The following is a 13238-nucleotide window of genomic DNA, read 5'->3' on the forward strand; positions in this document are numbered from 1 at the left end:
CTAAATTTTTTGCTGGTATTATTTTATTTAATACAATGGATATCGGCATTTTCATTTAAAACCGTACATATCTGTGCGAAGCTCTTTCATTGAACTAAATTTTAAATTCAATAGAACGTGTACAGCACCGAGCATAATAGGCTTCCTCAGAGAAAATCATAATGTCCCCTCCTCTTCGTGGGCTTTTACAAGTTCTTGAATTTTCGACCCCCCCCCCCCCCCCCCCCCAACGTAGGCTTGAGAATTCCTACTTCCTTTGTGACGCTTTTTCCCCACAAAAACCTACTTTTCTCGATACTGTAGATACATGCAGTCATATCAAATTCACAAAGGTACCTATTCACATATAGATATATCCTTTGGTACTAATAAATTTATTAATTTAATATAAATTTCGAATAATACACTCAAGGCTAATATTATGCACTAAATGTTACTCAATTTTTTTATCAATTTCAGTTTTTGGCTGATCTTCAATAGGTTCTTGCTTCTTATCATTAATCATCTTATTATTAGCTTCCATCTCACCAGAAAAACCAAATTCATTTACCCTAGTGTGATCAATTTTATATATCCATCTTTGGTACAAAAATATGAAGAAAATAATGTCATCACGGAAGCAACCAATTCTGTATAGCGTTGGCATTTTTATAACAAATGCAAAAATATCATCGATAAATGTATTTAAGAATTTGTAGGACATCATACGCCATGGAAGATGCGCAACACTTTTTAATTTATAATTAATAAATAATTGCGGTGTCATCATGATAAAACCAAATGTCAATAAAAATCCATAAAGCATGCTAAGAATCCAAGAATACCATCCCGTATGTTCTAAATACATTAATGAATAAATAGCATATCCTGCAAAAAGAGGATAAAGAGCCCAAGATAAGTACTTAAATGCAAGTCTATCATATTCTTTTGTGGAAGATTCTACATATGATCCTTTATCATGAAAACTTATTGTTGGAAGGATACCAAGTATTTTTGCATTCCTATTAACTCTAATATCTATAACCTTATTAATTTTCCATACTTCTATGCATAAACCTATTGCACAACTAATCCGAACAACTGTGTTCGTCTCATTATCAAGAACATATAATAAAACAACAAGTGATTGGAAAACATTGAAAAACACAGATCGAACTGACAAACCTTCCAAAGAGTTACGATTATTCCAAAATTGAATATCTGAAAATATAAATAAAATAATAGTTTACAATTTATTGTAACTTATAATATGTTTATATAGATTCAGTATCTTACCATTTTTAAATGCCAAAAATTCAAATACACTATGTAATACTGAAACAATTATAGTTAAACCCAAAAAATATGGGTTTGTTTCTAACAATGCTTCTTTTAAAGTGTCTTGATCAGTATCATCTTCATCCGACGAATCTCCTATATAAAGAGTATTATTAAAAAGTAAGTAGAGTATTATAAAGAAATTTTATGGATGATGTAATATACCCATTATTGAAGGTGTCCATTTATTTCTCATAGTTTGTGCAGCATAGATTTGCCATTTGAATAATGAAAGAGGTTGATAAATTAATTGAAGCTCAAGTTCTTTTACACTGTCATTTAAAGGTTGATAATCTCTTTGCATATTCCAGAAATCATTCAGATATATTACAGGTTTATAGTATTTTTCGCCCGGTAAAAAATAAATATCTGTTGAAAAAAAACATGCCAATTACAATAATAATGTATAATATTTAATGAACAACTTACAGGTATCTAAAGGGGGTGGGACTTGACCATACACCCAATTAGTATGATCAGTTACTAAATTAAGAGTTAAATTTGGGTGCCAATGCGATACATATTCCTGATTCATTATTTCAGCTTTCTGAAATAATAAGCATTTAATATATTTAATTATACATCAATAAAGTATTACTTTAATGAATTGTAATAAATATATACCTGAATTTCTTCTTTACTTGCAGTAGTTTCACCAGTTAACAAATTATGTCTTTTTTGATACCTAATTTTTTTAAATTTATTTAACATTTTTCTAGAATATGACATATACTCTCCTGCATAATTTTTTCCTGCTTTAGGATTTGGAGATTTTCCATTCTTTGTAACATATACATGGAGGTATATGGATCCATTATTCTTTAATCTATTAGATGGATTAAATTTATAATTTATCAATTTTGATCCATCTTTATTTGGCCCACTATACCAATCTCCATATATTAATCCTTGCTCTAACCATACTAATGGTTGCGGAGAATCAAAATCTTTAAAATTTTCAGATTCTGATAGATAAACATGTAAATCAAATATTGTTCCATTCTCAAATATATTTATAGCTTGTGAACGTGCTGGATTGATAAGATTGAGAGGTTGAGAATTATTATCAGTTTGAACTCGTCTAAATACATAACTGATGAAATAAATAATAAGGGAACGTATAATCAAAGACTTTGTTATTGCAAAAAATGATTCCAAACGTGTAGGCTGATATTTTATCCTTTGTTCATTAATTTCCGCATTTACCTACACAACAAATACAATAATTATTATTTTAACAAATAATAATTTCTTCAGAATTAAATTTTCATTTAAATATACATGATTTACGAGTAAAACAGGTTGTAGCGACTATTTACACTACACTTGTCGTATTGTTAAATAATTGTAGAGTCGTCATTAATAAACGTAAAAGTGTAGAAATCGTATATTTGAAAACATTCCAAGTAAATAAATTATGTAAAGAAAAACGTAGTGATAAAATTAAATTCGTTAGTTTCAAAGATATGTATATGAAATGATTGTGACAAGAAAATGAATGATGTAGTAATAAAATACAAGACAATATATAATTAACATACATTTCTTTCTTCGTTATTCTCTGTTGCAACTAATTCTCCATTTTGTTGATTGTTATCCATATTTCCTTTAACATCTACTTCTTTTGGATCTTGATTATCATTTTCAGCACCCACCATCTTTACATTAAAGTTGTTTCGCATATAATTTCTTTATATTCTCAGAGGGCGTTACATGTACCGGATGTTCAAATCACGTGTTTCATGACACTGAACTTGGATTTCCTATGATTATCCTATGCAATTGTTACTTACATGCAAACATACTCATTTAAAACACTTGTAACAAAATATGCTTAACATTTTATATTAAATTTAAATTTATTATAGAAAAAGTTTTAGGACTGTTTCTTATTTGGATTTTACAATCACTTATTATTTAAATAATTAAGATCAATTATTTTCAAATCAGTCTAAATCATTTTTAATAACTTTTTCAGACAGTTACAATTTATCTAGCAAAATAACTTTTCTCATTTTTGTAGTTCCAACATGACTAATGTGAAAGGATAAATCAAAGGCTGATTCAAATTGAATACAAAATGAATCCCATGTTCAGGTGGGAATGGCGGGAATAATGTGACAAGTTGGAAAAGGTTAGATCACGAAATACGTCCGTTTACTGTCAGTTTATTATCAATATAATATTTTTATATCGTATATTCCATTTTTTAATTTAAATTATGTGGTGCACAACTCCTGAAATTTCATGGCATAATCGTGATCCAGTTTTAAGTGTTGATATACAAGCTGGAATCTATGAAACGTCAAAAAAAGAAACTTTTTGGCGACTTGCAACTGGCGGCGCCGATTCGCATGTCTTGGTAATATTATAATAATAAATGTATTACATACAATGTAAACCAGTAATTTTAAATCATTCTTTTTGTTATAGATTTGGCATTTAACTTCAAGCGAAAGTGGCGATGTTACAGTAAAATGTGTAGCCGATTTAGAGCGACATCAAAGAGCGGTGAACGTAGTACGGTTTTCACCTTCAAAAGATATTTTAGCTTCAGGAGACGATGGTTAGTAATTATATACTGCAATGGTTAAATTGAAATTGATAAATAATAAAATTTGTGTTTAAACCAGAGTCAACAATTGTCTTATGGAAACAAAAAGAGGACTGTGAATTTTTTATTGCCTCTGATGAAAGTGAGAATAAAGAACAATGGATTTCTTGGAAAGCATTAAGAGGACACCTTGAAGATGTTTATGATATTAGTTGGTCTCCAAATTCTAATATGCTAGTCTCAGGATCTGTAGATAATACAGCAATTTTATGGGATGTTCATAAGGGTCGATCTGTAGCTATATTATCTGACCACAAGGGGTTTGTACAAGGAGTTTCATGGGATCCTTGCAATCAGTACATATGTACCATAAGCACAGACAGGTACAGATATAAAATATTAATGCTATTTCTTAAACCTGTAATAATGTTTAACTTATAATATGTTTCTAGGATATGTCGTTTGATTGATATTAATACCAAGAAAACAGTGCAAAAAGCTTACAGAGCTAAAATTCCAACTCCATCTGATCATCCTGTAAAAGATAAAACAGTTAGATTATTTTATGATGATACCTTTAAGTCATTTTTCAGAAGATTAACATTTTCCTTAGATGGAATGTTACTTATTGTACCATCTGGCATAATTGAACCTGTGGAAACTGCAGAAAAAATATATAATGCAACTGTAATTTTTTCAAGATACAATTTAAAAGAGTAAGTATACCTTGATGAGTTATATCATTTTATAAGTCCAATATATTATTGTTTTTTTTTTCAGACCTCTTATACTCTTACCCACTTTGGATGAATGTACTATTGCAGTTAGATGTTGTCCAATTTATTTTGAATTACGGAAAGATAGTCCAACACCTACAGTAGCATTACCTTACAGAATGGTATTTGCAGTTGCTACACAGCATTCAGTATTCATATATGATACTCAACAAATTTCACCAATTTCGGTTATATCAAATATTCATTACACAAGATTAACTGATGTCACATGGTCAAGTGATGGTAAAATTTTAATTGTGTCATCGACAGACGGTTATTGTTCTATAATACATTTTCAGAAGGGAGAACTAGGTGAAGAGTATAAAAAGGAAAGTGGTACCCCAACAACACATAATGTTAGTAATGATTGTAAACAAATTCCAACATTAAGTAATGATAGTAAAACTGAAGATTATTTACCAACCGTTGATGTAGATAACAGTGCTATCGATATTGATATAGAACACGAAAATAACAAACTGTTAAATGATAGTACTATTCCAAAACAAGAATTAAATAATAAGGCAGAATTTGAAGAAACTGAAGACGTTAAATTAATTTATACCGAAGAAAGTACTAATGAAGTTGATAAAGTGAATACAAAAATTCTTAGCAAAGCTCCCCGAAGAGTGCAATTAATTACACTTTCTAGCCCCAAAGGATACAAAAAAGATATAACGTAAAAAATGTGATAGAAAGTTATAAAATACATATGCATTTTTGTATCAATTTGTTTTGTATTTTATACCGTTTGTTATTTTAATAAATTTAGATTATCATTAATATTAACTTTAAGATATATTTTATTATGTAGACACAAAATAAAAACGATGTGTGTATATAAATATATATAACATTAAATATTTCATGTCTTCAAAGTAAAACAAACTTCGTGTATAAGTACGTATCAACTATTGTAAATACTATAGCATCAGCATTATCACCTGCAGAACTTAGAATAGATATTATATACATACGAGTAATAATATGGCGCATCACAGTGATCTCACCGTTCGTTGAGGTAGACAGTAGTCGAATCGTTGTACGTTCTGGCATATTTTTTTATTTCTGAAAGACTTAATTAGCAACTATGGTGAGTATTTTATTTAACATATATTTTATAATTGTTATTAAATTTACTGTAATATAACTATAAATTATATTTAAACAATATATTTGCAATTGATTAAAATGAAAATTACTAATTTATAAATGCGTTTTATGAATAAATGAAAAATAGTAATATATTTTAACATAAAACAATAAATTAAACTAAATTGTTATTGGGTAAATAAATATATATTCAAACAGAAACTATTATGCTAATGGTTCATAAATTGCAATGTAATACTATGTTCAAATAATGTGTAAAGGCATCATAATTAGAATACGATGGTACCCTCTTAGTGTAATCGACCGATTAAAGAACTGTCGATGGTAAATCATATACGTAAGACGGTACTTGAAGTTGAGGCACGTGTATGAATACATCAAAGTAGAATAAATATTTTATAAAATATTGAAGGTAAATCGTACCTTACATATTTAAAATTCTAATATCGAATTCTATTTCTTAACACTACATAATAGCGTTTTATTGTTTGCTTTTATTATTAAATTTAAAAAAGACGTATATGTTGTGGCCAGATTTAAAAATTTTTTAAATATAAGCCGCTTTATCTATTTCGCAATTAATATATTATAGTCTGCAGTATGTATCATTAAATATTGATAACACTACTTAATTTATACAATATCTATCAATATCGAAGCTTATATTCGTTGTGTTCGAATCAATAAGATTTAAAATTTTGCCCGATGAGCTAATATAAATTGATTTATTCTATTGTTCACCGAATTAATAATCTTTCGAATTCAATTACATTTCGTTCAATGTACCATTTTGAAATAGTTACACATTATGTGTATTGAAACACATAACGAACAACAGGCTTAATTGTAAAACTAATAAGTCATTACGCCTGACGATCATCTATCTGATGAATCGTAAAATCGTGTCATGCGATGTTCGATCAAGCTGCTATGGTTACAGTATGTCAACCTATTAAAATCGATATTTAGCATCATGCGGCTAAAGAATGCAAAGTATACTGATAAAAGTTTATGACTGATATGCTTTGGCCTATAGCGAATTGTCATTGCACCAACTATAAAATGCTTACGACTATAACAATGAAACGGTGGTCTTTTTTTAAAGCACCGCTGAATGATTAATAGGAAAAGTAGATGTTAGGTCAAGGTAAAAAGCTTCGAACTTACTGACAGGTATAAGATCGCTTCCTGTCGATAGAAATTCGACATGTCATGTCAGTTTGTAATCACTCCTTGTTGAGTATCCAAGCTTGTTATCCAGAGGAATCTCCTGTTTAAACCATCTCCATGTGTTTCTCTGAAACGAAAATATTTAAATTCGATAACTAACATTCTCTTGTCTATTTTATTAATATTTTTCTTAAAATGTTGAACAAAAACGAAACACTAAACGTATCCGCGTTTTTCTACCATCGCATAAGTGTATAGATTTATTATTAGTACCGTTTAAAAACGTATAAAAAATAAAAAGATGGCAAAGAAGGTATTATATAACTAGAAGATTAACTTATCTTATTGTATAAAATTGTTTGCAAATTTTCAAACAATTCAATATATTTTGAGCTTCAAATTAAGCGCGGTACTTCTTTTAATTAATCACGGAGATTGAAATTTTCTCGTTTGTAAATCATTACAGCGGGAATGCATATCTATCCACATCGGACAAGCAGGAGTCCAAATGGGTAATGCGTGTTGGGAACTGTATTGTTTAGAGCATGGAATCCATCCTGACGGGCAAATGCCCAGCGATTCCACCGTAGGTTCCGGAGAGGATTCTTTCAATACATTTTTTTCCGAAACAGACTCTGGGAAGCACGTTCCAAGAGCAGTTTTCGTTGATCTTGAACCAACAGTAGTAGGCAAGTTACCGTGTGAAAAGTTTCAATGTTTTTCCAGAACAATTAATTAGTTCCTATGTTTGAACTGTTGATATTTTAGATGAAGTTCGTACAGGTACGTACAGGCAGTTGTTTCATCCAGAGCAATTGATTACTGGAAAAGAGGATGCCGCAAATAATTATGCTCGAGGACATTATACGATAGGTGTGTCGCGTTAAGTTTCGCATATCATATAAAGAAAGGTTTTTATATATTCTTAGAAAAATTTACTTTTCAGGGAAAGAAATCATAGATCTCACTTTGGATCGAATTCGAAGGCTCACCGAAATGTGCAAAGGTTTGCAAGGTTTTTTAATTTTCCATTCATTCGGTGGTGGTACAGGATCAGGATTTTCAAGCTTATTGATGGAACAATTGTCCGCCGATTATCCTAAAAAAAGTAAACTGACCTTTAGTATTTACCCGGCGCCTCAGGTACATACATCAAATAGTTAATTTCATATAAACGAAATATTAATAATTAAAATAATCTATTCATAATAAGTGTAATAATATGCCACTTATTAGGTATCGACGGCGGTTGTAGAGCCATATAACGCAATTCTTTATACACATCCAACATTAGAACACTGCGAGGTGGCCTTCATAGTTGACAATCAAGTATATATATATAGGTTCTATATACTTACATTGGCTATAATATCTTTGATGTTAGTTCATTAATGATTAACTGCATTTTGTAGGCTATTTATGAGCTGTGTAGAAGGAATTTGAACATCGACAGACCTACATATACAAATTTGAATCGTTTAATTGGACAAATCGTTTCCTCGATAACAGCCAGTTTACGATTCGATGGAGCTCTTAACGTTGATATTACCGAATTTCAAACAAATTTAGTTCCATATCCTCGTATCCATTTTCCTTTGGTAAGTTGAATAAGAAACATTTTATAACTTTCAATGGAAGAAATATGTAGTCAAATAACTTACCGTATTTTATGTAGGCAACATACGCTCCCGTTTTATCGGCTGCGAATGCTGGTCATGAAAGAATTAGCGTAGCTGATATAACAAACTCTTGTTTTGAACCAAATCATCAAATGGTAAATTGCGATCCTCGTAACGGTAAATATATGGCTGTGTGTATGCTTTACAGAGGAGATGTAGTCCCAAAAGATGTAAATTCGGCGATAGCAACACTCAAAAGGCAGAAACATGTTCAATTTGTTGAATGGTGTCCGACCGGTTTTAAGGTTTGAGTGAAATAGTATAAAACAAGAATATTAACCCTGTAATTAAATAATAAATGTTAATATTGATATTCCTTTAGGTGGGAATTAATTATCAACCTCCTACTGTGGTACCAGGCGGTGATCTTGCTAAAGTAGAAAGGGCTGTATGTTGCCTCTGCAATACTACTGCCATAGTAGAAGCATGGGCTAGAATTGATCACAAATTTGATCTCATGTACGCCAAAAGAGCATTCGTTCATTGGTAAATTCTATCTTATCAAAATGCATAATTGAAACTTTAAATAGTGTAATATAATAAACAAAATCATAGGTTCGTTGGTGAAGGTATGGAAGAAGGTGAATTCGCTGAAGCGAGAGAAGATTTAGCGGCTTTAGAACTGGATTATCGAGAAGTACAGGAAGATGCTGTTAATACCGAAGATGAAGAAGAATACTAATTTGAAATGCGTTAAAACATATATTATTTACATAAGCGTACTTATTAAGATGTAATAAATAAATGGAATTAATTATACATACTATTTGTTTGACAAACTTGCATTTTAAACAGACCGTCAGAAATGATTTTTAAAATTCGACACCAGCGCCATCTATTCAAAAACGTCGGAAACTATTCACCGACTAGTTTCCGCAGCTTCTTGATAAATGGCGCCAATATTCCCTTGTTTCTGAAATTCAATATTGATAAAGAAAAAAGATTCAATCTTGCGCATGGACCCGAGTGGGGTCCCAAGAGCGTATTAATAAAAGAAAAGAAATTCAATCGGTAAGTTGTTGAGTAATTTCCGTTCTTTCTGCATAGATGGCGATGGGATCGAATTTTAAAAATATTTAATTTATGGCGATCTTTTTAAAATACAAGATTGTCAAACAATTATTTTAATAATTTTTCGGTCTTGTGCTGATTTTGACTGATTTCTAAAAAATAGAAGTATATACAGTGCAAAGTGTTTCACATTTTTATATTAAAATAGAACAGATGGCGCACAAATTCAAAACCCCTCGAAAATAAAAGCACGTCTAATCTTGTTTTATCTGTATTCATTGGAAATGCTATTCAATTGTCAACGAGCTACGTATAAAATATTTAATATTCTGCGTGGTTTTATAATAAAACATTTATTAATATACAAATTTTGATATATGCAATTGTATTGAAACAAGAAATTGTATAAAAAATAATCGTTCTGTGAATATATATAAACGTCAAATTGCCGAGTGCGAAATTATAGTGAAAAAACTTATTGCTATTGTTTGTGGAATGTAAATTTTATAAGATATAATTATTACAATGTTAAGTCAACAATATCCAATTTTAACTCACGTTGAATCTCATATTAAGCCACTTTTAATGGATGTTCTGTCAACTGATAAAATTGGTAAGTTACTTGTTCTGTTTAAATAATGTATTATAATAAATGTTAAATATTTGTTATATTTGTGTATTTTTACCTTTTTTAAGGAGTATGCCATGGATCAGTTGAATTACATTCTGTATCATCCAGCTGTGGCAAAGTAGAAGGAGATCGTTTTAGATTACTTATTCCTTATGCCAGACAGAATTTAGCTTGGAATGTATTTTTTGACTCACAGTATCCTGAAATGGGTCCTGACTTCATATTTAATGATAATTCCTTCTTAGTAGATACAGATATTAATACTTTGTCTGTTAAAGTACCTAGCCTTACCGAATGGAATCCTAATGATAAACATGCTTTATTGAATGTTCTTATTGAACTTTTATCATGTTATAAACAACATCAGGTTTGAAGTTTATTTATCAAGTATAATTTATCACCTATAATTTCTAATAAACTTAATATTTACATGTATTTTTTGTATTAGATGCAGTTACTTCAGAAACAAGACAAATTACAACTTGAATGTAATATGCTAATGACATCAACAGAAGTAAAGCCAGAAGATGTTGAAATGATATTACTACCATTTGGCTCAAAACCTACAGAGGCTAGATTTGTAATAAGTTTATCTGTGGATGTATCACAGTTAGAAGCTCGTACTTATAAGTCAGAAAGTGATGCAGCAATGCTTCTTATAATATTTTCTGGGACAGATTGGAATCGTATTATAGCACATATCTTTTTCTCAAAATCTTTGGAAGAAGCTCTTGGTGGACCAAGAGCATTAAACTTACCACCATTACCACCAAATAAATTCTTGATAGATTATATACCAGAAGTAAAAAAATGTATAACAGACAAGGTATATAAATTTCGTTTTAATTAATAATATATTATTGAATTATTATTAAAATAAACTTTTTATTTCAGATAAATTCAATAAATCAAAGTTTAATAAAAAGAAGAGAATATATATCAGCTATATTAGCAGTACAGTTTCCTTCTGTTCAAGAATGGGATAGTGTAAAGTATAGTTATATAACGATGGTTTTAAGTGATCAAGAAGACTTTCATGTTATGGTAAAGATAGAACTTCCTGCAGGATTTCCTAATGAAAAACCTATAATTTTACTTAATTCATTATACCATATGGAAGGACCTCACAGTGCATATAGTGAAGTTTTTGAAGATTTTCCATATAAAGTAAATTGGGATTCATTTTTTAAGGTCAAAAAATTACTTTTATGTATTAAACATGCTATTAAGTCATTTAAACAGAATACGGTTAAAAATTATTGTTCATAATAATAATCTAGTTTATGATCAGTTTGTTACATTTATTCACAACTTAATTTCTGTGTTAACTATTTACATTAACTTCTTTATATAACAAATGTGATATGTATTTGTAATGTATATATAGATAGAATTATTTTTTGAGTTCTCTTTAAAAATAATGACAAACATATTCAAGTAATATTAAGGTACATAAAATATAATATATTTGTCATGTAAAAAAAGTGATTAAAATTTTATATAATAATTAATTGCTTATATTGTTATATGATTGACAACACAATATTTTTCAATGTATGGAATATATCATTTATATTCCAAAACAAAAGAAATCTGTACATGTTATTTTTTCAAGGAGAGACCTATATTGTATGTATGTACATATATACATACATACATCACCTGTCGCACGATAAGTTTTTGTTCGATCTGCGCATGTTAATTCTGATTAGCTCAAGCATGCTCCCTCTGCGCAAAATTATTTTACAACATATAATTTGTACTCAAGTGATCTCAGATCAATTTTTTAATTGCTTAATTATTCACAATATTTATTCGTGTTACTAAGGTAAATAAAAAGACAACGTGTATAATATAAGGGGTTATGTTTTAAATGTTAATATAAATGGTATCATTTATTAGAAGTTATATAAAACCCATTTTGTCTAGCAATAAATTAATTTTTTCTTTTGATAAACTATCATATACCACTATGGTGAAGTACCTGAATCAACAAGAAAGCATTAATATAGATAAAGATTTATTTGAAAAGTATAAATTCAGTGTGGATCAGTTGATGGAACTTGCTGGACAGAGCTGTGCTATTGCTATTGCTCGAACTTACCCATTATTTAAAAATTCTGCACAAAAGATTTTAGTTTGCTGTGGACCAGGAAATAATGGAGGTGATGGATTAGTTTGTGCTAGACATTTGAAACAATTTGGATACTCTCCTGAAATTTATTATCCTAAAAGAACAAGCAATACTTTGTATGAAAATCTATTACATCAATGCATTGAAAATGACATTTCTGTGGTAGAAAATAATATAGAAGATTTTGCAGCAAAACAAATGCATCACTTTGCTCTTATAGTGGATGCATTATTTGGATTTAGTTTTAAACCACCTGTCAGAGAAACATTCATTCCAATTATTGATCTACTAGAAAAAACAAGTATCCCAATTTGTAGTATAGATATACCCTCTGGTTGGAACGTTGAAAATGGTCCACCCACAGAAGGTGGTATAAAACCAGAAATGCTGATATCATTAACAGCACCAAAATTATGTGCTAAAAAATTTGAAGGTAAATACCATTACTTAGGTGGCAGATTTGTGCCAAAAAAATTAGAAAAAGAATATAATCTTAATCTACCTGAATATCCAAACACAGATTTAATTGTTCCCTTATCTTAAATATTCATATAACATAAAGTTATTTCCATTATATGAAGTTTTAATAACTTTTATTATAAAATTATGTATGTATAATTATTAATAAAATGTGTGTAATAAAAACAATTTAAGCATTGCATCAATAATAACAGTTACAAATACTCTCCGATTCTTTAATTAATTTATTACTTTTCTAAAATGATTTATTTTCCAAAGTAATTGAAGTTACTTTGAAGTCGATTCGGTCGACGGATACATCTTCACATATACGAGCTGCGAATGAGCGTGCGGTCGAGCGCAGAAAACGAATGAACTGCGCCCTATAGAAAAA

The 13238-nt window shown here is 29.6% G+C and overlaps 5 protein-coding genes and 1 long non-coding RNA gene across 7 annotated transcripts; 4 read left to right on the forward strand and 2 right to left on the reverse strand.

Moving 5' to 3' along the window:
• Positions 1–358: 358 nt before the first annotated feature.
• Positions 359–3032, reverse strand: LOC114872176 (cleft lip and palate transmembrane protein 1 homolog). The gene is given in 6 exon segments (XM_029179101.2): positions 359–1200; positions 1276–1413; positions 1483–1686; positions 1747–1864; positions 1942–2523; positions 2859–3032. Coding segments are annotated over 6 exon segments (1983 nt in total). The 3' UTR covers positions 359–433.
• Positions 2999–5412, forward strand: LOC114872181 (chromatin assembly factor 1 subunit B). The gene is made up of 6 exons (XM_029179115.2): positions 2999–3137; positions 3341–3679; positions 3751–3883; positions 3951–4254; positions 4324–4587; positions 4652–5412. Exons 2-6 carry the CDS (start codon positions 3539–3541, stop codon positions 5328–5330), a joined length of 1521 nt encoding a protein of 506 aa, XP_029034948.2. The 5' UTR covers positions 2999–3137; positions 3341–3538; the 3' UTR covers positions 5331–5412.
• A 1562-nt stretch (positions 5413–6974) lies between these two features.
• Positions 6975–8435, reverse strand: LOC114871358. 2 transcript variants are annotated; one of them, XR_003788560.2, is made up of 4 exons: positions 8289–8435; positions 7923–8029; positions 7629–7752; positions 6975–7057 (listed from the first exon to the last, which is right to left on the reverse strand). It is a non-coding gene; the product is annotated as an uncharacterized LOC114871358 (long non-coding RNA). The 2 variants fall into 2 exon arrangements; XR_003788561.2 differs by having other exon boundaries at positions 7870–8029.
• On the forward strand, positions 7051–9368 carry LOC114871347 (tubulin alpha-3 chain-like). Its single transcript, XM_029177131.2, has 9 exons — positions 7051–7243; positions 7397–7619; positions 7699–7803; positions 7877–8073; positions 8167–8259; positions 8343–8528; positions 8606–8854; positions 8932–9095; positions 9165–9368. Exons 1-9 carry the CDS (start codon positions 7232–7234, stop codon positions 9289–9291), a joined length of 1356 nt encoding a protein of 451 aa, XP_029032964.1. The 5' UTR covers positions 7051–7231; the 3' UTR covers positions 9292–9368.
• A 505-nt stretch (positions 9369–9873) lies between these two features.
• Positions 9874–11762, forward strand: LOC114871264 (BRISC and BRCA1-A complex member 2-like). The gene is made up of 4 exons (XM_029176944.2): positions 9874–10233; positions 10317–10618; positions 10700–11077; positions 11146–11762. The coding sequence occupies exons 1-4, from the start codon at positions 10146–10148 to the stop codon at positions 11518–11520; spliced, it is 1143 nt and encodes a 380-aa protein (XP_029032777.1). The 5' UTR covers positions 9874–10145; the 3' UTR covers positions 11521–11762.
• Positions 11763–11986: 224 nt separating this feature from the next.
• Positions 11987–13033, forward strand: LOC114871268 (NAD(P)H-hydrate epimerase). The gene is made up of 2 exons (XM_029176958.2): positions 11987–12079; positions 12181–13033. The coding sequence occupies exon 2, from the start codon at positions 12224–12226 to the stop codon at positions 12926–12928; it is 705 nt and encodes a 234-aa protein (XP_029032791.1). The 5' UTR covers positions 11987–12079; positions 12181–12223; the 3' UTR covers positions 12929–13033.
• The last annotated feature ends 205 nt before the right edge of the window (positions 13034–13238 follow it).

Source organism: Osmia bicornis, chromosome 3 (assembly GCF_907164935.1).
Source record: "Osmia bicornis bicornis chromosome 3, iOsmBic2.1, whole genome shotgun sequence".
Lineage (NCBI taxonomy): Eukaryota > Metazoa > Arthropoda > Insecta > Hymenoptera > Megachilidae > Osmia > Osmia bicornis.

Coding starts and splice junctions, on each gene's coding strand:
- LOC114872181 (XM_029179115.2), top strand. CDS start 3,539: ATGTGGTGCACAACTCCTGAAATTTCATGGCATAATCGTGATCCAGTT. Junction 3,680..3,750: donor GCGCCGATTCGCATGTCTTG/GTAATATTATAA, acceptor TTTTTGTTATAG/ATTTGGCATTTAACTTCAAG. Junction 4,255..4,323: donor TGTACCATAAGCACAGACAG/GTACAGATATAA, acceptor ATATGTTTCTAG/GATATGTCGTTTGATTGATA.
- LOC114871347 (XM_029177131.2), top strand. Junction 8,260..8,342: donor CCTTCATAGTTGACAATCAA/GTATATATATAT, acceptor TGCATTTTGTAG/GCTATTTATGAGCTGTGTAG. Junction 8,855..8,931: donor GGTGTCCGACCGGTTTTAAG/GTTTGAGTGAAA, acceptor ATATTCCTTTAG/GTGGGAATTAATTATCAACC.
- LOC114871264 (XM_029176944.2), top strand. CDS start 10,146: ATGTTAAGTCAACAATATCCAATTTTAACTCACGTTGAATCTCATATT. Junction 10,234..10,316: donor TCTGTCAACTGATAAAATTG/GTAAGTTACTTG, acceptor ACCTTTTTTAAG/GAGTATGCCATGGATCAGTT. Junction 10,619..10,699: donor CATGTTATAAACAACATCAG/GTTTGAAGTTTA, acceptor TTTTTGTATTAG/ATGCAGTTACTTCAGAAACA.
- LOC114871268 (XM_029176958.2), top strand. CDS start 12,224: ATGGTGAAGTACCTGAATCAACAAGAAAGCATTAATATAGATAAAGAT.